Here is a 26313-nt window from a genome sequence, read left to right on the forward strand (position 1 = left end):
TGTGGCATTTGAGACCATAATTGCAAGGGAGCAGAAAGCCGTAAGGAGCCATACACCGGTTTACCAATCCATGACTGCAACCTCTCTCGGTGTATGAAGGATGTTTAAGAATGATGTTTTTATGCTGTGCTACGCCTATAAAAAAAGAAACCCTTGTTCTGATGCTCCTGGCGGCATACTTTCTTTCTTAACTGGCTAGAACAAGCTCCTTCGGTCCCTCCTGGATGCTGGAATTTAATTCATTTCCTTGGCTCCTTCCACGTAGTATATTCATCACCACCCCATTTCCTTTATGACTAAAACAAATCTTACCCTTTTATCAAATTTAATAAATAAAAATAGGGGCTACTGGTTTGCTTCATTCATTGGTTTGCTTTCGCTTGCTTTAGGACGTGGTGTGTGGTTTTTTTGCATTTCCGTGTTGCACTTTTACCCTTGTGAGCTGCCCTGTGGTACACACAAACCCCATATATATATAAAGGTAAAGGACCCCTGACAGTTGTCCAGGCGCAGACAACTCTGGGGTTGCAGCACTCATCTCGCTTTACAGGCCGAGGGAGCCGGCGCTTGTCCAAAGACAGTTTTTCCGGGTCATATATATATATATATATATATATATATATATATATATATATAATTGTTGTTGTTTAGTCGTTTAGTCGTGTCCGACTCTTTGTGACCTCATGGACCAGAGCACGCCATGCACTTCTGTCTTCCACTGCCTCCCGCAGTTTGGTCAAACTCATGCTGGTAGCTTCAAGAACACCGTCCAACCATCTCGTCCTCTGTCATCTCCTTCTCCTTGTGCCCTCCATCTTTCCCACCATCAGGGTCTTTTCCAGGGAGTCTTCTCCTCTCATGAGGTGGCCAAAGTATTGGAGCCTCAGCTTCAGGATCTGTCCTTCCAGTGAGCACTCAGGGCTGATTTCCTTAAGAATGGAGAGGTTTGATCTTCTTGCAGTCCATGGGACTCTCAAGAGTCTCCTCCAGCACCAGAATTCAAAAGCATCCATTCTTTGGCGATCAGCCTTCTTGATGGTCCAGCTCTCACTTCCATACATCACTACTGGGAAAACCATGGCTTTAACTATACGGACCTTTGTTGGTAAGGTGGTGTCTCTGCTTTTTAAGATGCTGTCTAGGTTCGACATTGCATTTCTCCCAAGAAGCAGGCATCTTTTAATTTCGTGACTGCTGTCACCATCTGCAGTGATCATGGAGCCCAAGAAAGTCAAATCTCTCACTGCCTCCATTTCTTCCCCTTCCATTTGCCAGGAGGTGATGGGCCCAGTGGCCATGATCTTCGTTTTCTTGATGTTGAGCTTCAGACCATATTTTGCGCTCTCCTCTTTCACCCTCATTAAAAGGTTCTTTAATTCCTCCTCACTTTCTGCCATCAAGGTTGTGTCATCTGATAATATATAATACAATTCGGATGCTTGGCCTTCCGACCGTTGGGCGCCTAAAGCACTAGCAGCTTCCTTTCGCGTAGTATATTCACACACACACTATTGAAAAAACAAAACATTTTAGCCGCTAAAAAGAATGTATTGTACTTTAGGGGTTCTGAAGCACCCGCTTCCCGCCATTATCTCCGCGGGGCCCCTGAGGCGATTCTGAGGCGATTCTCCTCCCCCTCCCCCCCCCCACTTCGCTTTTCCCGCCGCGCCCTCCCCTTCGGGCGTTTCCGTGAGGGGCGGCTCGGCTCTTTCCGTGCGCCTGAGAGCGGGAGGGGGCGAGCGGGGGGAGACGGAGCGAGGAGAGCCGAGGAAGGCTCGGCGGCGGCGGCGGCGGCGGCGCTTGCTCTGTCTCTCTCTTTCTCTCTCAGAGTTTCCCCCTCCCTCTCTCTCTCTCTCTCTCCCTCCCTCCCTCCCTCTCTCTCCCTCAGTCGGCCGCTGCCCGCCCGCCCGCCTGCCTGTCGCCGGGGCTGGGAGAGCCTGGGAGAGAGCGCGCGCGTGTGTGTGTGTTATGTGAGTGACGCGGCGGAGGTGTAGTTTGACGCGGTGTGTTACGTGGGGGAGAGAATAAAACTGCGGCGAGAGCCTAGGCGCGAACGAAAGCAGTGACGGAGCAGCCTGCAGCCGGTAAGAGGAGAAAAGCAAAGGAAAGCCAGGAAGGGAAGAGAGAGAAAAAAGAGAGAGAGCAGGAGAGGAAAGAACCAAGAGGAGGAGGAGGAGGAAAAAAAACACAACCAACCCCCCCCCCCCACCGCGCGCGCACACACAGGGAGGGGTGTCGGCCGAGGGGCAGCAGGCGCCGGGGCTGCCGCCGCTGAGGCGGGGTGGTTTGGCGGGCGGGAGTCGGTGGGACGGAGGGGAGCCCTCGGGCGGGAAGGCGGCCGGGAGAGAGAAGCGAGGCCTGGTCTCGCTCCGCGGGAGGGGCGCCCGCTTCCTCGCCGCCCTTCTTTTTCGTTTTGTATTTTTCTCTCTCCCCCCCCCCCCCGCTCACTTCTCCGGCCTGATATAATTCGAAATGGAAACGGGCCTCCTCTCGCCCTCTCTCCACAGATCGCCCCCCTCACGCGACCTGCTGTTCCCGCCTTGCCGAACCCGGCCGCAACCGCCGCGAACAAAGAATAATGGCGGATGGAGGCGGCCGGGCAAGGCTGGCGGCGGCGGCGGCGGGAAAGACGGCTCCGCTGCTGCCGCCGCCGCCGCCACTGCGCTTCCACCTTGTGGGGGGGCAACATAAGACATCCCCCCCGACCTCTACTGCCGTTGGGAGAGGGGGGAGAAAGGGCCTCAGGAGAGCTTCCCCCCTCCATACACTTTTCGTTTTAGTAGGAAGCCCTCCCCGTTGTGGTGGTTCCCCCCCCCCTGAGGTGCCTTAAGTCGTTATTTGGCAAAGGCGCGCGAAAAAATTAAAACCGGATCGCCCACCTACAAGCATTCGTGAGGGATGGGGGGGGGAGAGACACGCGGGGCGCGGTTATTTAACAGCCCCAGGGAAAATAGGGAAGCTCCCGTCGCCGGCTGCCTCCCTCCTTCCCCAGGCGCTTTTGCCCCTCTTTTGCCCCTGGGGCGGGCGAGGGAGACCCGAAGGGTGCGAAGCACACACACAGACGCGTTTTATTTTCCCTTTGTGGAGGGCAGACGGTGGTCCCGATGCCTCCCTCCCTCCCTGGTTACTCTCCTCTCTCAGCCTCTCCTGGGTCCCGCAACAGACACATTTTGCTTTCCCGCCCCTCCGTGGGCAAGGCAGTTCCAGATGTTTGAACCCGCAGCCCTTGGGGTCCAACCCGGGTTGCTCTCCGCAGCTAGATAGCTGATTTGGCAGGACCGCCCTTTGAAAAAGGAAAAAGAACGTTGTTGTTCTATTACGGAAAGCATAGCTTTAAAAGTTGTGCTTGAGCAGTGCTCTTGAGGTTGCAAGGCCTTCCGAGTTCCTTTTTAATAAAAGTATTTTGGATCAAAACTGTATTCCTGAACACTTTGTTTTCCTCTCAGCTCTGTGCCTAGAATGATACAATGAAAGCCTGGGCCCACTGAAAACAAAGTTCCTATCGGCAACGGGGACACTGGGTTTAATCCTGGTGCCCCAATTCCACTGTTTTGCAGTTCATTTGCTCAGTACTGTAATGCATGGCGACTGCTTATGAAGAGAGGTGTATAAATAAAGCTCTTCTGGCATTAATAACTATAAGAGTAATACATACATTTTATTACAGCATCTGGTTGCAGGGCACTTGGCAAACTGATGAAGACCAAGGGGTTGGTCATTTAAAATGTGGATTTTGAGCTGGGGTTTGAAGTTTTGAGACATTTGGGTGATACTAATATATGATGCATGACAGAGTAGGCCCAATTGGAATGTCTAAATTTTGCAGCAGTAATCTCCATCCTTATTGGTTTTCAGGGAAATGGACTTGATACTGAAAATACCTTAAATGAGGCTGATACAACTTCATGAAAATGTAGGGAGGCTTGCATCACACTTATATACAGTTGTATATAACATTCTTTCCCATACTGAAAAGTGAATTTCATCACAGGTGTTGTGTAGCAAGTCTTAATCTAGGTCTCACTGATGTTTGCAAGCATTGTCCCTGTTTGCACTCCCTAACATACTTCATACCCAGGCAACCGTATTTCAGTGACCACCTCATGACTGCTTTTGTTTATTCTTTTTCTTCCTTTTTTAAGTATAGAAATTCTCAATTTTATTGCATGTACTTATTTAGGTTCTTTAGTCTGTATCCAAATGCAACTATTTTGTATCTTGGGGGGGGAATAATATTAACTTGCGTAATCAACAATAAGATCAATTTTTTTAAAAAAAGAAATGCAACCTAGAGTCTTTGTGGGTCTAAAAAAACCTCGTAGTTATTACAACATACTATTTGTGGGCTAGAACCTACTTACATAGATGCCATGGACTGTTGCCAGTGATGGAGTGAAAAGTTCATGCAAGTCAGGGCACATGATTTTCAATGAGCCCTAGTAGTTTGGGTCCCTCTGGAGCAGAAAAGGATATGATACAGTAGTATAGGAAGCTGCCTTATACAGAGTTAAACCACTGGTGTATCTAGCTCTGTTCTGTCCATGCTTCCTTACAAGTTGCTATCAAAGGTTTTAGATGGGAGGTTCGCAATAATTTCAGGGGATTGCAGCTGGGATCTTCTGCATAGAAGGTAGATCCTGTACCAGTGAGCTACAGCTACAGCTCAGTGGGAGGAAGAAGAGAAAGTGTCCCAATTTGTGTGCATTTCCACTAAAGTTAAGTCATCAATGGATGCAACTCATAAAGTGTTACCCTCAATTGGCAACTGGATACATACGGGGGGGGTGGGGGGACACCATATATAAACAGCCATGAAATGAAAGAGGTACAGCTACTGACTCTCTCAAGAAAAACAAACCTTTTCTCCTTTCCCTCCACAGTTTATGTCAGTCCCTTAGCGCTAAGGTAGAAATTTGTCAGAGGAAAATGCTGTGCCAGGTTGTTTTTTTAAAGAAATTAGGCACACAGTGTAACAGTAGGAAGAAACTACTTGTCTGTGTGTCACCAAGAAAGGGGAGTTGGCTGTGGACCCATACATCATACATTTAAAGCAAAGAATCCTGGGAACTGCAGTTTACCAGAGCTACACTTCCCAGGATTTTTTGGGGGGGGGGTTAGCTGTATGGTGTGTACACAGCCTTAGCTTGTCTTAGCTTTAGACCATGTGGTTCTTCTCTAAAGTAGATCTGTAAAGTAGCATGTCTTTGGGATTATCTTGCATCATTTATATCTAACCTGGCTTGCTTTGGTTCCGTTTGTAGGGATGGCTCATATACTAAGCACCATATACCCAGGATGCATTTAGTAACAGTATTCTTCACAATGCAAACCAATTTGTTTGTTTTCCATTCTTCCCTGATGAGATCCATTGAGAACTGGATTATGTGCTATGTCTAACAAGTATTTGACCCCCTAAACATGCATCTTAAACAATTTTGTTTGCTGGTATGGTAGTGATGTGAAGTCCTTCATATCACCTAGTTCTATACGTATCTCATCCCAGAATGACCATTTCTTTGTGCAGTTGCTCATATTGCTAGTTTTTCATTGCATTTCCCCTTTTTCAAGCCATGAGTTGTCTTAAGTTTATTTTTACTGTAGGAAAACTAGCACTGAAAAGCCTTGGAAGGATAAGGTGGGTGGGGAATTATATTCTGGGATATGAGGAATTACTGCAGAAAATGTGAACCGGTGTTATACTGCATCATTTCCCCTAGTGTTGCAGCAGGACTGTAATGGACCACTGGGTTTTCTCATCTTACAAATGAATGGAGCTCTTTTCACATCTTACGTTTATTTTGTCACATATTATGTTGCTGGTTAACACTTTTGCTTTCTGTGCAATATCAATGTGAAGTAATTATTAAATGTTGCACTTTAGTCATGCACAGCAATAGTTGTTCAACCTCTTGCTGGAAAACCTGATTTACGCACCCTTTGACTGCCTTATCTCCTAGTCTGGATTTCCAAGGTGTCTTAAAGGACTTCAGTGATCCCTTCTTTTGACTCATGCCACTTCCTACAAATCCCACTTCATGTCTGACAAATCCAGAATCCTTCCAAGGCACCCTTTTCAGTTTGGAATCAATCCATATTTGATGCACAATCCTAGTATAGTTCCATCTTTCTCCTCTTAACCTAAGGTGAACAAAAAGGGGGTATTGCACTACTGGTGTGATCCCCTTGTGGGTTGATGAAGAGAACTGCTGTAGTTCAGTGGTTTTCTGCTTTCCAGAAAAAGTTTCTGTATTGATCTGTCTGCTGCCTTACAGAAGATTCTGGGACGACATTGGAGGGTGTATTGTCTGTTCCTGTGAGATTCCAAACACACCTGTTAAGCTTCATGGTTGCCCGGCATAAATGGAATGCACCCTAGATTTTGTGTTTTTCTCAAGCTCTCCCCCCCCCCCCCGCATTTTTGCCTGTAAGACCACCCCTCCTTCTGTTCCACAGCTTGGCATGCAGATAATCTTGTATAGACAATAATGTATATGCAGCCTGCTGCTGTGAGCAAAATTCTGGATGGGAGCCTTTATCCAGCACTGAACTCTGATCTTCATAACACTACATAAAAGTACAACGCAGTAGCTTTTTCAGATCGGGTTGGAATGATGAAGGAAGTGAGGGAGCAGAGACCCAACCCACAAATCAGGGCTATTCAGCTCACCTTTATCTTGGATGGTGGTGAGAAGGAGGTTTCACCTGCCTCAGGATCTTACTAGATCCTGAAAATGTGAATATTCCTTCCAACTGTCCCACAATTTGAGCACCACTGCTCTGTTGCAGTATAACACTAAAGGAAGATTAGTAATGCAGATTAAGATGTCTTTCAGGAAATATGCTTTGCTGAACTTGTTGAGAAATGCTTTGAGATTCCAATAATTCTTAGGGTTCCCTGAAGCATCAGTCAAAATCACTGCTCTTGTCGGTTCTTTTTAGCAGGGCTTACAGTTCTCCATACTGTAATCATGCTTATCTAATTGCATGTCTAAGCTTGTAATCTTATGATCACTTGGAAGTAACCCTTGTTAGATTCAGACTTGTTTCTCTGTAAAACGTACCTAGGACCATACATGTCAGAGTGAAAGTAGTCACACTTGTTTCCAAATAACTTCAGTTAGACTTCATTCGGGAGAAAAGGAAGAGCCATGATGTATTCATCAATGGCCTTGTGGCATTCACTATATATTTTGAAGTATCTACAGATAAATTATTCCTTCAACCTTCACTTAAAATTACAGTGAATGTGAGCATCTTAATTTGTACAGTATATTTTGTACCCTGGTTTACAAGTTCCTGCAGACAACTGAGCTGGCATACTACAATAAAATGAATGCTGGAATTCTGAATGAATTAGCTTTCTGCATATCTGAAAAACAGCACATATTTTCCACTTGGCTTGCAGTTTCAGTATCCGTAGGTTTTCATACGTGATGTCGAAGAAAGAAAGATACTTGCCCCATGACAAACTTTCTTTTTATGACTTCCCCACTATACCTGCATATTCATCTTCATGCGGTTTTCTCAGTCTATTTTCTTTTAGCCAGCAGCTGGTGAAGAACTGAGTTTTAGGTTGCTCATGTTTTTATTGGCTATATTATATTCTATAGTGATCACCACTATAAAAGCAAGCCGGAAACTTCTGTAAATGGTTTAGCAACTTGTGCAACATCATTTTGCTTCATCTGCATAATCTCGTGTTCTTGTACACACAAATGCAACATTGAATGAGCTGCAGGATCATGATAGTTGCTCCATAGCAAATACCATGATTCTGGGGGCATTTCTTCATCCTCCTAAGAACAGTGTTGAGGAACCTTTCTCACCCCAAGTGCCATATGCCCTCATGGACTGCCTTCCATGGGCAAAACTCAAAAGAGGTTTCTACACAAACACCACCACCCATGTTTTCACAGTTAATGGCACCTTCCAGCCAGGCAAAAGTACCGAAGGAGAGCTAGACTGAGCTGGTGACAGGTATGGCCTGGAGAGAATCTTGAGGGTATGGTAGAGAGGCCTGCATCTGCCCCCTTGGCCTAAAATTCTGCATCCGTGCTTTAAGAGTATGAAAATTGCTTCTTTCCAATGACTGGGATTGCCCAGGTCCCACATTTGGGTATATGAGCGTGTGTGCAGGAATGCCAACAAAATCTTGGAAGAAGCATAGTTCCTGTTCAAGTCGTAGCCTATATCTGAGAATGCACGGTTCTTCAGAACCAACAGTTGTATTGCAAACATGAAATAAATTTGATTACGTTGCTATTTTGCATGTTTTAATAATTACAGTGTTTATGTTTGGGGGAGTATGGGTGTAGATGCCAAGCTACAGCTAGTAGGTGTTTAACCCTGCAATAATTCTACTGCTCTTGTTTATTCCAAGAGGAATACATCTGTTTCATAATGAAAATACTTTTACTCAGAAATAATGGAAACAGTTTTACCTGGTTTCTAATATTTATGTAGGACACGTTAAATTCATATTTTCACCACCTTTAGAGCTGCAAACTTTAAATAACATGAAAGCTGGAGTACTAATTGTCCCAACAGCCCTGAAATGCTATCAGGCACTGAATTTGGCTGGCGAAACATTTGATGCTCATCCAGGCCTAGTGTCTGAGGTCCTCTAAGGGTAGCCAATAGTAGATCCTTAGCTAAGTAGGAAGGACTCTTTAAGGAGTGGGCTCATGTGTTTTACTGAAAGGCAGAAGGCTTACGCATTCCTTGCTTCTAATCTGATGCACAGGGAGGCAGCTACCAAGTTTATTCCTAAGTAACTGAAAGCCTCCTCCTAAGCAGTGGCTAGAATTGAGTAACCTCCCTCCAGTATAACTTAGGGGAGCTAGAAATTATCATTGAGCAAATGCCAAAAAAGTATTATTTGTGTACACAGTTAATCCTCTCTTTAGCATACATAAGGATAGTTTTGTCCTTTGGGTTTCCTGGAACAGTTGGATATTAAATATGCTATAGAGGGGGAAAACCTCCCCTGACAAAGTAAGTGTTTTGCACCCAACTTAATTTTGTTGTTGACAGCAGCATCCTGTCTTGCAAATATTAGGTTGCAGAGGAGGAGCACCAATCCTGTATTAATACCAATCATACCATTACAATTCTTTAAGAACTGATTAAATGGATTTTCATAGTCTTTGAAATTATTAGTATGTCTATGTCTTGCTTGAATGTGGAACAAATAAAGTGTAGAGGCAGCATTCAAATAGTTTTTAAGTATGCACGTGCTTTGTTACTGAATATTTCAGAGTTTTCTGGGATTTTCCTACTTCTGTCCCATCCCAGTCTTACTAATTAGGCTTTCAGTTCCTTTTTTCATTTGACCCCTTTAAGTCAGGCTAAGCATTTTACCCATGTCTGGGGCTCAAAGTTGCTTTGTCAGTCCTTTCCTAGAGTCCCAAGTTCTGTTCAAACAATCCTTAACTCTCCTTTGGTGCATCGCAGGCACAAGTATCTACACACCTCGTTATTAAGATTACACAAATTTACATTTATTAATGGAACCATAAAACTTGTAGCAAATAATACAGCCAGGTGTAAATCACTTTAAAATTCTTTTGATTTAAATTTGAGAGTTAAGCACATGGTGACATAATTTGGCCTCTGAATCATACCTTTTAATTACACCACACCCTGCATTGGCAATAGGAAGACATACACAGCAGATTTTTTTAGTAACAACAAAGTCACTCCACTGAGATGCTGAAGATTGTTAAGAGCATGCATGCAAGCTACTGATTTGATTTCTCCACTGTGTACCACTTTGCTAACTGACTAGTTTGAAAAAGGGCGTGTGTGGTTTTTCAGTCATGTTCAAGGAATGCTTATCTCATTGGCCTTGTACATGGACCATGTTAACTACTCTTGTTGAATTTGGAAATTTGATACAGCAAAGAGTGCTGCTAGTAGCACACAGTTACATTTGTCAATGAATTTCACTTAGATAACTATGCCAGTATTACGTAGGGTTGTCGTATTTCAAAAGGACACCTGTAAATTGTTGAGTTTTTTTAAAAGGAAATTAAGATCCAGCACAAAGTGCTGCCTTTCAGAAATTCCACGTATGGCACCCCTATTATTATGGAACAGTTACCATCAGGCAAGATTGGCAGTTTCAAAGTTTTTAGCTTTGTTAACTAAATGCAAGTAAAGCAAATTATATTAAATCCCTGTCTGGGGCATCAGAATTTCCCCCAGTGCAAATTACCCTAATCTGCAGTTTTCCTCTGAAATCTTAGGTGCAGTACTGCGTCCAGAGCTCAGAAACTGCTCACACTAATGAAATTCCCTGTTGCAAAATGCACCTAGAACAATGGGAGTTTCAAATACTGCCGTGATGCTTGGACAGACATCAGAGGAAGTGCATTCCCTTTTCACAATGAACTGCTGCATACAAATCCCAAAGCGGAGGAATATTAATCAGTGACTCCACCCAAGATTGGGTGCAAAGTTGCCCTACGTGGCTTATGGAATAATGCTGCAAGTTTTTATTAAGGAACACTGCAAAGGCTTTTCCTGTTCTCCCTGGTTTTTCCTGTTGCTTTAATTAGAAGTGTATTCTTCATAGAAGGGGCTACTGACAATATACATTTCCCTCATGTCCTGAAGTCAGGTACGAATAAAGGGTGCACTACTGGACATTTATGGATTTGAATTCCAGTAGTAAAATTACTGACAGAATGACTTTATGCTACCATGGGTGACCTTGATAAAAACAGGAGAAAAGCATGTTTCACAAAGAGGGATTGCAGTCTTATCACTAATAATGTCTGCAAGCAAAACAGCAATAGATCACACACTGATAAGAGGTTTGGCATCTAGATAGCAGCTTCCCCTTGGCTGGCTTCCAGAGCAATCCTATGCTTGCTTACTTAAGAATAAGTCCCATTGAGTTCATAGGGTCTTAGGTCCAAACAAATGTGCATAGGATTACATCCTCAATTGTGTTAGATTTAAACAGGAAGTGGTCCATAAGAGAAGAGAGGCACACAAGTGAGCAACTTCAGCATCACAATCATACTGTGCTAACCACATACTGTGGATATTGTGATCAGTATTCAGAATCTCCCAAGTGTGGATATTACTGGTCACAAAGGGTTACCAGCACAGTGTTTGAGTAACAATGAAAGCAAATTCACAGTAAACTGAAATCTGGGGTGAATGTAATTAGAACCCAAACCTGTTCCTAACTGGCTAATTCCCTCTCTCATTTCCTGTCAACTGACCAAAGTTCCCACTACCGCCCAATTATCATCCTATGCCCTTTTCAGCCTCCCCCTCCCCTTTTAAAATTCTATACTCCCAGTGGATTTCCTTCCCCTACTCTCAAAGCTCAAACCCAAAATATGGTTCATTACACCAGTTTTGGACTATGCTGCCCTTGCTAGTCCCTGGCCTGCCTCCTGGACTGGCAGTGATCAGCACAGAAACTGATGCTGCCCATGTGTGATTTATGGGTCTGTTTGTCATTCAGAGAAGTCTCTGTCTGGAAACAAGATTAAACAGTATGTCAGAAGAGTAATAATGTGATGAACACTCCTTTAGCTTGTAGTGTATCACTGAAGGAGGATGTGAATGTTTCCGCCTGTACTCTGAACCTTAGCGGTGGGGAAGATTAAAGAGAAATTATTTATGTTTATTACTTTCCAATTCGTCCATTAACCAGAATGGCTAACTTCTCATCAGGCTTGTAATCCAGTCATCTCATGTGCTCTTGGCCAGATTGAGACAGCAATTCTAGGTCTTCATTTTGCTTTTAATAATCAACAATATAAACTAGGACCATGGTGCACCATCAAGTACCTATCAAAATGATGGCAGTGTGCTGTTAATGAGTAACCACGCTAGTATTATAAAACTGATTTATGAAAGTCAGCTCCCAACATTCTGTTCCACTTTAAGTGTCACCAAGGGATGAATCCAGGTTCAAGGTGTGCAGATAGGAACAAGCTTTAATAATAGCTGGGGTTACCAGCCCCTTATCCTAATGTTATTGAATGTACAGATTGTTCAGAGTTTGGAGCTGGGTTGTCATCAATATGCCGATGACACCCAGCTTTATCTGTTGATGGACAGCAACCCTGACTCGGCCCCGGACACACTGACCAGATGCTTGGAAGCGGTGGTTGGATGGCTGCGTGGGAGCCGGTTGAGGTTAAATCCTTCAAAGACAGAGGTCCTTTGGCTGGGTTGGGACGATATGGGATTGGGGGGGCAACTCCCATCTCTTGCGGGGGCGCAATTAGTGCCAGCACCGTCCATTAAGAGTTTGGGTGTAATCTTCGACACCTCCCTTTCCATGGAGGTGTAGATTGCAGTTATAACAAAGGCGGTATTTTTCCATCTCTGCCATATCAAGCAGTTGGTCCCTTACCTTTCCCATCCCAACCTGGCCACAGTGATCCATGCAACGGCCCCCTCCAGGCTTGATTATTGTAACTCGCTCTACGCAGGGTTGCCCTTGAAGCTGACCCAGAAACTCCAGCAGGTGCAGAATGCCGCGGTGAGGCTCCTTACGGGGTCCTTGCCCGGGGATCACATTCATCCAGTGCTTTACCAGCTGCACTGGCTCCCGATGGAGTACAGGGTCAGGTTTAAGGTGCTGGTTTTGACCTTTAAAGCCTTATGCGGCCTAGGATCCTCATACCTACGGGACCACCTCTCCTAGTATGCCCCGCGGAGGACCTTAAGGTCCACAAATAACCCTTTGGAGGTCCTAAGCCGCAAGGTGGTTAGATTGGTCTCAACTAGGGCCAGGGCCTTTTCAGTACTGACCCCGACTTGGTGGAATGCTCTGTCACAAAAGACCAGGGCCCTGTGGGATTTGACATCTTTCCGCAGGGCCTGCAAGACGGAGCTGTTCCAACTGGCCTTTAGTTTGGACTCAGTCTGACCCTTATGTTTCCCTCCCCTTCTGGTTTTGATTTATGGGCTACTACTAAAATGAGGCTGCATTTTAAATTGTATTTTAACCCGTATTTTAATTAACTGGTGTTTTTTTCTTATTCTTTTACATTTTATTGTAATTTTATTGGTGTTAGCTGCCCTGAGCCCGGTTCTGGCCAGGGAGAGCAGGGTATAAATAAATTAATAATAATAATAATAATAATAATAATAATAATAATAATAATAATAATTACTATTATGAACCCCAGCCAGCATGACCAGTTGTCAGGGGTTATGGGAGGAATAGTCTGGCAATATCTGGAAAGCCACATTTTTTTTAAAAAAAACACCTTTATTTTAATTTAATAATGCATATATTACAATAATACATACAAATTACCAGGCACATTTGGGTTTTAATTTCTTACCAGACTTTTAATAGTCTGTGCATAGAAGTTATTTTTCCAAAGTGTTTGCCACATCACTTCTAGCATGGCCACCTACATCAGATCCCTTCTTAAGTGCATAATTTCCCAGTTCTTCACTTGGCTGCTCTGTAACCAGCTCTTAATCTTGGTTTCAAATCCTAGCTAAGGACTGAACCTTGTTTTACATTAACCCAGATATAACACTGCATTATATTTAAGGGCAGCCTTGGAAACAGCACTGAGCTTTTGAATGTCAGGAGGAAGGCTTCCTCAATGCCTTCTTACCTTTTGCATTCCCTGCAGGCCAAATCTGACAGGTGAGCAGGGCTGCTCACCTGGCAGTCACCTGACATCACTGTTGTGTCATCTAACCCATTTTTCTTTCTTGGTGAGATTTTAAATCAAACTGGGCAAAGGCTTAGCACTTTGCAAGCACCAAGGATCAGCTGATGGTGCTTGCAAAGCTGTGTATCTTTGGAAGCATTGCCATGATGGCTGTTCTTGCAAAGGCAGAAAGCTTTGCAGGCTCCAGCAATCAGCCTGTCATTGGCATTTGCAAAATGCTATGCACTTGTGAGCACCACCAATTAGGTGCAAACTCTGCTTTCAGCAGGGAGCCACATTTCTACTTGACCCGTCCCTGATGTCAAATGTGGCCAGGTGGGCATGGCTTGCTGGAAACAGTCTTGTTAGTTCAATGGGGAGACCTGGCAGGTTCAATTAAACCTTCAGGGGCCCCACACCTTGTTTAGAGACGCAGAAAGATCATATCTGCTGTGGGAAGTTGTCAACCATAGAATGGCAACCCAGCTTCGTGGGTTGACAATAGTTTTTCTAACTAAGAAAAAAACATAGCATGGCTTACATAGCAACCAGGAAGTAGACAAACTAAAGATCAGAGAATCCAGAGACACAGTAGCTGGAGGAAAAGGGCAGGGCAGAGCACAAGTGTAATGGAAAAAGAGATAAGGAAAGAGGGATAGGAAAGAAGAAAGGTCTGATAAAGTGAGATCTGTGGGGAAAGCTAGCATGGCCTACAGAAATGAGAATTTTATATTGTTGGCAGGAAGAGGAGAGGGGAGAGTGGTGAGCAGACAGGGAAGGCGAAGCAAGTGAGAGCTGATAGAGGTAAGATACCGGAGAAAGTAGGGGCCTAAGGAAACAGTTGGTGATAAAATGATAGTCGTTTGGGTGGGCAAGTAGGAGATACATGTGAAGCAAACAACACATTAGGCCTAGGGAATTTTTACAGCCTTTGAGGCTCCAGTACCGTTTCCCTGCGTGGGATGGGAAAGTATGCTTTTGCCCATCACAACAGAAAAACCACGTTGGTGTAATGCCTCTGTGCCTCTCATTCTCAGCACATGGATCTTAAAACCCCAAAGGGGCAGCCATCCTCTGACGCAGGGGAGACCAAGTGAGTGAGCAGAATTTCACAGATGTAGCTGAACTATTTATCATTAGGAAAGAGATTCAAAAATAAAAATCTGCCCATATCATAACTATACAGTTCTGGTTGCCACACTTCAAAAAGTGGAGCTGGAAAAGTTGCATCACCTCAAAATTTTGGAAGGGTCAAATCCTGTGCCTCTTGTATAATGCCAACCTAGAAGTATGAAATAATCTGAAATGAAGTGATGGTAACAAGCAACTTCCCCACAATATTCCCCCCCCCTGCATTTTCCCCCTCCCTCATTATCAGAGAATTGGGGGAAAATGAGCAATAACATATTCCAAATAATTTCAGAAGTAAAAATGTTCTGCTGTTAATGCACATCATGTAGTAAAAAGTGTGTTAAACATATTTCAGGGTTTCCTTTTCTCATTAACATTTTTAGAACTTGCCTTGCCCAAGAATGTGTGGTTTCGAAATTCAGTTCTTGCATTACAAAGGTAAGAACCATGTATTTGACTCTGGTGATCTGTCCTTAGTCTCTTGATCCAAGTGCAAATCAAAATTTATTTTAATTTATGAATTCACAGCCCACTTTTCAACCAACATTCTTAAACAAATATAAGAATTACACAATTAAAAAGTTAAAAAATAAACCATTAACAAAATTACTGTTGCAATTTCCTCTTCAGCACAAATCATAGTTTGCCATGACATCTAAATTAGAAAACTATTTAAACTATGGTTTCCATTTCTGGTTTGGAGGGATTAATGAATCATTGCATGGCCTTCCTAGTTTGCATTAAAAGTGAGGCAGTATGCAGGACAGGGGAGCATGGTTTGGTAGGGTTTTCTGAAAAAACCAGTGACAGCCTTTGCAAAAGATAACCAGACAAGGATTCAGAGTACATAGGCAGACTTGGCGAAAGGATACTCAGGGACTTAAATAGCTTTTTCTGTTCTAAGCACTTCATAGGGACGGAAGGTCAGGTTACACCAAGAGAAGGGTGGGCACAGGCAGGAATACATCCTTGTGGTGTTTTCATAATCCTTTGCAACCATGAGGGCTGAAAACATTTCTTATATGCAAGTTGAGTTTCTGAGATTTAAACAAGAGAATCAAAGATTTCCTCAACCCAGTGGATCATGTTCCCATTCACAGCCAGGTGGACTGGAGGTGGCCATCTGTGTGAGAGCAAGTTGAAGGAGCAGACATCATTCAGGAAAGTAAATCAAATGCCTTAGTTTGTATATTAATACTTGTGCGGCAGTCATTTCACTTTTACATTTCAGGTGCAGTGCTAATACAGACACACAAAGTGAAATTCAAATTGTATAAAGAATGCTTTATGATCTATACATTAGCCTAAGAGATAGATACATGGGGGGGGGGACATTCTCTTTTCCTTCATAAAAGTTGTTTTTATTTGAGGGACATGTGCTTCATTGTTCACATAGGTGGAGCTTACAATCAAATAATAAGGTAGTATCAAGAAACTATAACACCGCCAGAAATATGCACTCTTTAATGTACTTTTCAACAAATTTCCTTGGTTAGCTGCTGATCACCTCAAATCTCAACATACTTTCAGTGAAAATGCTTCTTGCTAACTGGCAGAGATGTTTCTGACACCATTTCTCCCAAGTTTGGTTTCACTTTTGTTTCAGGGGGAAACACTCTTAACATCTGGTTACAAGACCCACTCATCTTTCCTACAATGGCTAATGTGCACAGTGAAATTCTGTTGTTTGTAGTGGACTAATGTACATTCCAGCTAGATCACAAACCTTTAGGTTTGCTAAATATTAAAAACAGTTCATCAAAACCACTTCCTATCTAATCCTGTGGTTCATAGATCATTCCATTTAATTTTGGGGTCCATCAGATATTGCATTAAGGTGGATGCTGTGAAAGGAGGCAAGCGTTTGTTACGGATAGCCAACCAGTCATAGAGAATCATCGTTTCAATTGTAAAGCTCAGGCCAGAAAGTCTTTGAGTTGGCATTAGCTGTAACTCAAACTTTCCAGATATATTTTTGCCATATATGCTGTAAAGTATTTTGGTACTTAACATTACTTCAGTCTTTATTATGACCAGCCATATTAAGTGTTCTGCTTTTGGGGAAACAATCTTAAACACACTTACTAGGGAGTAAACGTTGCTGGGTGTATTTCTGAGTAAACGTGCAGAGTTGTGTTACAGCAGGAGCTGCCCATCTTTTTTGGGGCGGGGGGGGGGCATGCTGTGAACTCATCTGGAAACCTGATAAACTTGGGTTCACCAAACACACATACAACCTAACACATTCACTCCCCAACCGTGACTCTGTAAATGCCTCTTCCACACTACAGTTAGGCTTGAAAGAAGCCTTCTGGTGTGGCCAGGAGAAGACTGCTTTCAAGCCTAAATGTCTGTGTGTGATGTTTTCAGTGGCTAGGAGTTGCCGCTGAAGAGGTAAGAGTTAACCCTTCCCCAGCTGTGACCATCCCTGAAATAGCCCCCCTCCTGTGCCACAATTAGCTTTGAGAAAAGCCTTCTGTGGGCTATAATAGTTGGTTCCCCTGCCATATACCGTATTTTTCGCTCTATAGCACGCACCCGACCATAACACGCACGTAGTTTTTAGAGGAGGAAAATCCATAGGCATACCACCCGTAGGCATTCCCTCCATAACACGCACAGACATTTCCCCTTACTTTTTAGGAGGAAAAAAGTGAGTGTTGTGGTGCAAAAAATACGGTGTGTGTATATATATATATATATATATATATATATATATATATACACACACACACACACACACACACACACACACACACACATCTGCACTGTGGCAAAGGACAGAGTGAGGGAGAAAGGCCTTGGCAGGTGTATGTTCCCCCGTGGATGCTGGGTTGGCAGTCCCTGTGCCGTTGTTTGTACTTCCCATTAGTTTGCATTATTTGCAACAAGGAACTGTAATCATTGTTACTTTATGTTGAAAGCAATCATGTAAATGAGAGGGAACTTACAGCATATCATAAGATTTCTGGCAGATAATCAGGAATTTATTGTGCAATACAGATTCTGTAGTTGAAACTTAAGAGTGGAATATACAGAGAAATGGCAAGAAGTACACCTGCCCTGTAATAGTAATGCAAATCATTACCGTTGTAGGTAACTAAATGACCATGGAATCTGGCGCAGAGAACCAACAGAGTGGCGATGCAGCTGTTACAGAGGCAGAAAACCAACAAATGACAGTACAGGCCCAGCCACAAATTGCAACGTTAGCGCAGGTACAAAGTTGTTCTCGACTGATCTGTTGTGTCCTTAAGCAAATGTTTATAAGAGTAACTTGAACATCTCTTATGGAATCTAAAAGGTTTAAAGGTTGTTATGATTTGTTACAACTATTGCAACTAAGAAACACTGAGGTGCCACAGCAGAGAATCATGTGGGTTTTTTTACCTCTGCATGCCCCTGTCTCTCTTCCCTTCGTGGTAGACAGCAATTAAACCTGGAAGTCTCCTGCTTCATCCAAAAGAGAAAAATGTGTTTATTCACTACAGAACAAGCTAAACACAGCTTGTTCCAAAGCTGGCAACTGTAAGTTTCTCAGTTTGGATAGAACAGGAAACCATTATTCATTGGCAGCTTCTGAATTTAATTGCTGGATGACACAAAGGGAGATGAGAAGGAGCTGCATGCTTGAGCAAAAAGCTTGATCTTAAGCAGCCTTTAATTAACGTATGTTTTGGTTGGAGAACAAAAAAGACCCTATTTAAAACCACCAGTATCAACTAAATCAGGTTTTTTACACAAATTCAATATATTAATAGAGTTATGAATTTGTTATTACACAGAGGTCTGGTTAAGCTGTGGTTTGTTAACTGTGAGTTGTCTCACAGACGCCCCAACAAACAGTGGTTTGTTTCATTAATGTTTGGTTTCTTTGGTTCTTTCGTTGTGCATTAGAGATAGGTGGCCAAAAAAACCATGGTTAAGGAAGGTTCCTGGGTTTGCACCTAACAGCAAGCCATAGTTAAAACAAGTCAAGGCTCATAAGTCAACAATAAGTTGTTCCTCCAGATAGTGGCTTCTTGTCAGTAAATAAATCAGTTAAGCCACTGGACAGGGTTCAGACACTCAAACAAACCATGGTTTAATGAAAACTAATTTAGTGCACTATTTGTTAGTACATAAATTCTCATTATACATGGGAGTGCCTCTGAAGAAGGTTCAGAAATTTCAGCTGGTGCAGAATTCGGCAGCCAGGTTGCTCACTGAGCACATAACACTGATCCTGTCCCAACTGCAGTGGCTGCCAATTACCGTATTTCTTGCTCTAAAAGACTCACTTTTTCCCTTCTAAAAAGTAAGGGGAAATGTGTGTGCGTCTTATGGAGCGAATGCAGGCTGTGCAGCTATCCCAGAAGCCAGAACAGCAAGAGGGATCGCTGCTTTCACTGCGCAGTGATCCCTCTTGCTGTTCTGGCTTCTGAGATTCAGAATATTTTTTTTCTTGTTTTCCTCCTCCAAAAACTAGGTGCGTCTTGTGGTCTGGTGCGTCTTATAGAGTGAAAAATACGGTAGTTTCCAGGCCCAGATGCTGGTTTTGACCTATAAGTATTGGTTCAGGGCCGCAATACTTCAAGGGCTGTCTCTCCCCATATGAATTGACCCAGACTCTGCGATCATCATCTAAGGCCCTTCTTTGTATTCCTCTGCAAGAGGTCCACGGGGAGACACACAAGAATGGGCCTTTTCTGTGGAGGCTCCCCATTTGTGGAATGCTCTCCCCAGGAAGGCTCACCTGGCGCCTTCATTACCTATCTTTAGGTGTCAGACAGGTATTGCTTTTGTTTGTTACTTTGTTGTGTATTTTTATACTGTAAACTGCCCTGTGATCCTCGGAAGAAGGGTTGTATGGAAAATAAATAAATAAATAAATACTAATATGAAATCTGTAATCATGTAAGTTCACTATTTGTCATAAATACATAAGATGGAAAAAGTGAAAGAGGTGTATAAAGTAAGTGTAGTCATTTATTCTTCATTAGTACCTTCGAAGAAAAGAAAATATGATTGCAATAAAAAAATTGTCAACCCTTGTGACATCCTGATTCTTGTGTTGAAAAGGTTTGTTAACTCTATTAGTACATAAAAGGGAAGAATGAAGGATTTAAGACATTAGTTCTGTGGTTTTACCATAACGATTCCTACTTTCTTTCCTAGGTATCTATGCCAGCAGCTCACGCAACATCTTCTGCTCCCACCGTGACCTTAGTACAGCTGCCTAATGGGCAAACAGTTCAAGTCCATGGTGTTATCCAGGCAGCCCAGCCCTCAGTTATTCAGTCCCCACAAGTCCAGACAGTTCAGGTATGTGAAAATGCCTTTCAAATAACCATGTTATTTCCTGAAAAATAGAAACATTGCCTAAACTGTTGTATCCTGAGCTTTATTATCAGCATGCACCGTTTTAAGTTTCTGAAAAGAAATTCTAAACAATACCAATTTGCCTTTGCCATTTCATAGTTTATAGGTAGTTCATGCTATGCAAGATGAAAAAATGACTTCAAAACTGCCATGTTCAGGACAGCACTAAAAAGTTCAAACAGGCTCTCTCTCCATTTCCATCTCTTCTGTTTAAAGTCGCTGTACTCTTGTTTTTGTTCTTTTCCACCTCCACTGATACAGCAACAAAAATTTGGTTTCTGCTGGACATAGGCATGGTCTGGCCTGAGCCACAACAGTATTTCTTGAGATAACTATTATAGCGAGAAAAGGCTGCTTGCTGAAGGATACCTGGAAGCTGTTCGGTTAGCCTTGTAAAGGAGATGTTGAAAATGTAGGTATGAGGGGAAAGAGTGTTCAGGGTAGACTCCAGCTTAGTTCCAAGGAGCATCTAATCTGGCCCGTCCAAATGACCATGAAAAACCCAAAAGCCTAGCCAGTGAAGGACGCAAGGCCTTGGTGGAGCGCCTGCAGCAACAGCACCACAGGTTTAACAGAGTACAGCTAGGACAGGCAGTATTTCAGACCTGGGAGGCATCAGCTGAGGAGGATTCCACTGTGGTTCAGTTATAGGGCCTGGCTTTATAACTTCTCCTTTTCATATCTGAAACCTTCCAAGGGGAAGCAGTCCACCATATGAGAAGAATAGCATTTTATTTAGTTTCTGCTGAAAACGGATGTGTGTTTAGGTGATTGGAAGACCTTCACATACATAGGTGTTTTCTTGAAAGAGGTGTTCATATTCTGATGTGAATCAATAACCAATTTAGAACAGCTAGTGTATCCTCTACAGCAGAAAGCAGCTGCCCACCCTTGGTTTAGAATAAAAGACTTAAGCAGTTCATTATGCTGCTTAATTAGGGGTATTTAATATGGTTCTTTCCCTAAGCAGGTTCCAAAGCACTCTCAAAATCTTTTGCTATTAAGCATGACAATAGGGACAATTTAGATTGCCCTGATATGTTCTTCCTACAAGCATGTAGCTGGCAATTCTTGGAAACAGAATGCTGAACTAGTTGGAACTTCAGTCTGATTTTTATGTTCTTAAAAATGTGAGATAAATGTAGGATGCAGCCCTAAGGTCAGCAAGGTGGCATCCCATAGGCCATAGGTTAGATGGGATCTACCTCTGTGACAGATCCTTCAAAGCCCTAGCCCAGCAAACATTGGAATTCTGAAGTCAGCTGGGCGAAAAAGGCGATAGCAGCTTTGATCCAGAGGCATCCTGGTCATGTGACTTACCCTCAAATGAGGGAGAAATTTAGTCACACTCCTAAGCAGAACTAAATCTTTCCTCCTATTGTTTCCAGTGGTATGGAAATATTTTTTTAAAAAAAACAAAACCAAAGTGGGAAACAGTCAAAGGGATACCAGGGTTTTCCTCCGTCTTGAGCCATTGTGCATCCACCCAGGATTGCAGTTTTAGAGATTTCTTATTAAGAATCAGTAATCAGCAGATAGACTTCATAAGTCTGTTTATACAGTTGTGTAAGCACTACTAGGTTTTTTAGATCATCTTGATAAGGCTTCCTGTTTGCTGCTTTACAAGTTCTGTAGTTTCTTCTGCCTATACTTCCAGTCACTAAAGCTAGGTTTATGCTGTTTGTTATGTAAAACCCTCCAGAGTTCAGATGACACACAGGAATTTCTAACCATAGTGAAACAAGATAAGAAACTGATAACAAAAGTGCTTGGAATTTAGGAGGAGAAGATTAAAGGCAAGAATGCAGTAGGAATGCTGAAATACTAAGAAGTGTTTCACAATCCTGAAATCCTGGTTATACTGAATGTTGACGACGTACCTATAGATCTTTCAGCAATTTATGTTCCACAAGTGAAGGCACCTGATAGCCTTGCCAATATCTACACATGTTTGGTTTTTGCTTGTTTATTTTTTAAATTTAAAAACATTATTTTCTTTTTGGGGCAAACAGACTTTTACTTGCTTTTTCTTTATTGTGTTTTCATATTCACCAGTCAACCAGGTTAGCAAGTGTTGGCCGGACACCACCTATGGATCCCGTATCTGCCTTCTGCTACCAAGAACGTCAATGACACCCCCTTTTTTGCAGAGGCCAGGTTTTATAAAGTTCCATGTTCCTCTGAGCATGTTTGTTCAGAGTAGATAGGAGACCACAGTTTCTTACACTACTTGGGTCTTCAGATTGTCATGTATAGAAGAGGACCTCATGGCGTGGGTTTGCTGACCATATTCTCACCTTTACATCTGTTTTTACTTAAGTATGTTTGAAACGGTAACATTACTGTGCTCTTATACCTAGATCTCCACTATTGCAGAAAGTGAAGATTCACAGGAATCTGTGGACAGTGTCACAGACTCCCAGAAACGCAGGGAGATTCTTTCCAGACGACCTTCTTACAGGTAGCAATTTAATTTCTCTTACACACATGCAGCAAATCAGCTTCTTATAATTACTGTCTAGTGACACGTCAGACAGAAGTCATTTAGCTTTCAGTTTTCTTAACGACCAGTTTCTTTGTTGTTATACAAACTCCAGTACAAGTTATAGTCATACTGTATAACTATAATGTGTTCCAGATGTTTGGCATGGGGCTTCTCCTGACCCGGTTTGAGGAGAGGAAGCGAAGTCTTGTTAGGCTAGCACAATGATTTGGTTCAATACGGCCCAGTGCACCTAAATCAGTTGGATTATCCCAAACTGTACAATAGGGGCAGAAATCCTTTTTGGCTTCAGTATACAGTTTGTTGCTAAGAGATATTAATCTTGAAGTGTTGTGTTCAAATCCTGCTTAGGTATCCATAGGTCAAGTCCTGCTGAGGAAGTAAGAGCCATATTCAGAGGCATTTCACATCTGCATACCTGTTGCTATAGGAGCAAATGGCAGATGAGGCTTCATGCTCCTAGCTAACCATCATAGGGAACAGGATATTGGAACAGATGGGCCCTCTGTCTGATTCAGCCAGGCTTTCCTTAGGTTCTTACCCTGCCAGTGTGACAGCCTGGGCATTCCGTCCCTGCCCTTCCAGTTATACCAATTCTCCTGCCCAAAAATACAGAAGCTACGAGAACCTGGTAAGATTTCTACAATATTCTTCCCTTTTCAGAAAAATCTTGAACGACTTGTCCTCAGATGCTCCAGGAGTGCCAAGGATTGAAGAAGAAAAGTCTGAAGAGGAAGCAACAGCACCTGCCATCACAACTGTCACGGTGCCAACTCCAATTTACCAGACAAGCAGTGGGCAATACAGTATGTTGCTTGTGTTTCTCATCTGATAAGTGGAGAGGAAGAATCCTTCAGAGATTTGGTTTTTAAAAGATGGCAAGAATGCTTAGTATTTATATTATGAATTTTTCCTAAGTGCTCAAAACGTGAAGCCCCACATTTGCCACTCCCAAGTTTTGAAATTGTGGCGTCAGAAATGCTGGAAGGAGAGAAACAGGAAATACTTAGGAAGAGGCCAAAAGGTAATACACACAGGACACGGTGCTATTTTTTTAGGAAAAAAGAACTCGCCATGAGCACCTTCCTCGTTCTCTTAAAATGGCAATGGCGCCTACCTGAGAGGTGCTGGAACCCACCTGAGAGGTGCCGGGACTGAGTTCCTGTGAGTTCCCCCTGAAAAGTGCCCTTTGGGTGCAAAGGTTCCTACTTTCACCAAAGGCCAGCTTCCTGATCTGGCAAAATAAACAACACTTCCTTGATGCAATGGATCGGTAGAACAGGGGGTTTCTTGAGCAGCACACGAAGAAGTGAGCAGAGCCAACAAAGTCTGTGTATATACAATTCTGAAGGTCTTTTTTCAGCCCAAACACCCTTCACTTGTCCTAGCTGAAGGTATATTATTGGCGGGTAGGGGGGTTGCCCGTACATAGAAGAGCTTTGTCCTACTTCCTCAGTGCGGGGTACCGCGCCAGTTTGTGCCATTATGACTACGAAGGACGAGCTGACTCAAGCAGTTGAGGTGGTAGTTTATCAAGTGATAAGGTGATTGCATTCCAGTTTAACTCCTATTGACACTGGTTCTGTGATCATTGCTTTGCAGTAGCTATTGCATGCAAGCATGCTTCCATGTTGCAGTTTTCATGTGAGAAGCATTGCCATGTGGATTGTCCTTACTCAGTAAACTTTCAGGGCTGGAGTGGGGGGGGGGATAGATGAAGAGCATGGTGCTTGCAACTGTTTTTTGCCCTGGTCCCCAGTGTGGTCCTGATTTTCTTTTAGGGACTGGTGTTGCTGATATCAACCATCAATATGGCAATGCTCTGCATGCAGGTATTGTCTGCATGAATGGACTGGTGTAAATGTGGAGGAGCTGAGGAGTCTTGTGCTAGAAGCGCTGAATGAGGGGACCGTGTGTGAACGGTATTTGTCCTGCCGTCTGGATGAGGTGGAACAGACCGAGGGAAAGAGAAAGAGAATAGACTCATGAAATAAAAACCAGAAGAGAAACTGTATGTGAAGAACGAAAAGGAACTGAGATAAAGAGGCGGAGGAATGCTAGAATGGAGATCTGAGAAAAGGGTGTAGATGAAAGCATAACCGTGCAGGGTAGAGAAGAGGGGGAAACAAAATGAAAAAACAAAAAACCTTAATCATTAGAATGGGCGGAGCTTGATAGAGGCATGTCAGAAGTAGATTGATAACTTTGATGAGCTTTATGTCATTCGTTATTTGTAACTAATATTCTGTTGACCTACACATTACTGAAAATCTCACATAGTAAATACCTAATGATCACCAAAATCAGTATTTAGAGGGTCTCATGGTTACTCTTGAAATGTAAGTTGTAAATATTTATTTTGCCGATAAAGTAGATATTTTCGCTCTGCAGGAGGAAATTATTATCTAAATTAGGTTGTTAAAAAACAAACAAACCATGGTTGCAAGGAATAGAAACATAACTGGCAAGTTGATGGCAGTTTTTTAACATTGGCCTGTGTGGTGATCGCAGTCCCAGCTGCTGGGGTTTCAGTCTCAGGGCAGTATCTCCCTGGACTGACAACGGTAATGGGTGAAATTTCTGTGGCGCCACATCCATAAAAAACAAGAGTCTAGAAACGGACTTAATTTTCAAATTGTTGGTTTGACTAAAGGACTGAGGACAGTTGTGTGTATGGCACTGAGGAGGTCAATATTCTCATATGCTGATTCACATCTGCCTGCTTTCAGTTGCCATCACCCAGGGAGGTGCAATTCAGCTGGCTAATAATGGCACCGATGGAGTCCAAGGCCTGCAGACGCTCACCATGACCAATGCCGCTGCAACCCAGCCTGGTACCACCATTTTACAGTACGCACAGACCACAGACGGACAGCAGATTCTCGTGCCCAGCAACCAAGTTGTTGTACAAGGTAAAGAAGAGCAGTTTTAAGCAATGTGCTCAAGTTTAGCACTAGATACTTGCCGTGTGTGGAATTTTTTTCCCCCATAGGGAATCACTGTGCACATGTAATATTTGTGAAGCACCATACTTTTAAGCAAATACCTGTTTCTAAGGAAGCTGCAATACACTCTGCTGTTCCAGCAGTAGTGGGCAATAGACTAAAGTAGTTAGCAATGTGCCAGAATTCTGAATGCTAATAGCTAGACAATAGCATAGTTTTAGTTTTGGTTTTTTAAAAGTGTCTTTCCTTCAAGGTTTTGTTTCTGGTGCTGGCAAGTAATCTTTGGCAACAATCGAAGGTGGGGACATTATTTACTTTTGGAGCAAAGAGCTATCCAAAAGCTAATTTGTTAGGTGGGGGTGCCCAAACTAGAGTTTACTTTTCTTGCTCCTTGAAAGTCCCTAGGGTTACTTTTAAGTTTAATTGAACATGACTGTTCACTAACCCACACAAAAACAATTATGTGCCTGGCCAAGCCTGATGAAAAAAGAGCAATGGCTTTGAAGAATAATATGTGGGAAATAAGGAGTCAGGGAGAAACACAGGAGGAAACAGCTGTGTGCAGCAGAAGCCTATAATTTAACAAAGGTTCTGGGTAGGAGGAGCAGTGGCAATGGCTGCAGATAGGGATGGTGGAGACTGGGAAAGGGTTGATCGTGAAGAGTCAGGAGGGGCCCTGTGGAAGAAGCAGTGCCGGCAGCCTGGAAGTAGGCTGTGGTCTATTGAA

At 43.1% G+C, this 26313-nt stretch overlaps 1 protein-coding gene across 7 annotated transcripts in view; it reads left to right on the forward strand.

Moving 5' to 3' along the window:
* Nucleotides 1-1713: 1713 nt before the first annotated feature.
* The window catches only part of CREB1 (cAMP responsive element binding protein 1), a 32104-nt gene continuing 7504 nt past the window's right edge, over nucleotides 1714-26313 (forward strand). Inside the window, exons 1-9 of one of the 7 annotated variants that reach the window (XM_083572116.1) lie at nucleotides 1759-2084; nucleotides 15161-15215; nucleotides 15878-15942; nucleotides 17874-17995; nucleotides 19935-20081; nucleotides 22499-22599; nucleotides 23305-23447; nucleotides 24423-24473; nucleotides 25371-25553. In XM_083572116.1, the coding sequence (XP_083428242.1) occupies nucleotides 17882-17995; nucleotides 19935-20081; nucleotides 22499-22599; nucleotides 23305-23447; nucleotides 24423-24473; nucleotides 25371-25553 (739 nt within the window). In that variant the 5' untranslated portion in view covers nucleotides 1759-2084; nucleotides 15161-15215; nucleotides 15878-15942; nucleotides 17874-17881. Of the gene's footprint in view, nucleotides 2085-15160; nucleotides 15216-15877; nucleotides 15943-17871; nucleotides 17996-19934; nucleotides 20082-22498; nucleotides 22600-23304; nucleotides 23448-24422; nucleotides 24474-25370; nucleotides 25554-26313 lie in introns of all 7 variants that reach the window. The other 6 variants (XM_083572117.1, XM_083572120.1, XM_083572118.1 and 3 more) reach the window with 6 other exon arrangements.

The sequence above is a fragment of the Podarcis filfolensis genome, assembly GCF_964270895.1.
Source record: "Podarcis filfolensis genome assembly, chromosome: 1".
NCBI classification, from domain to species: domain Eukaryota; kingdom Metazoa; phylum Chordata; class Lepidosauria; order Squamata; family Lacertidae; genus Podarcis; species Podarcis filfolensis.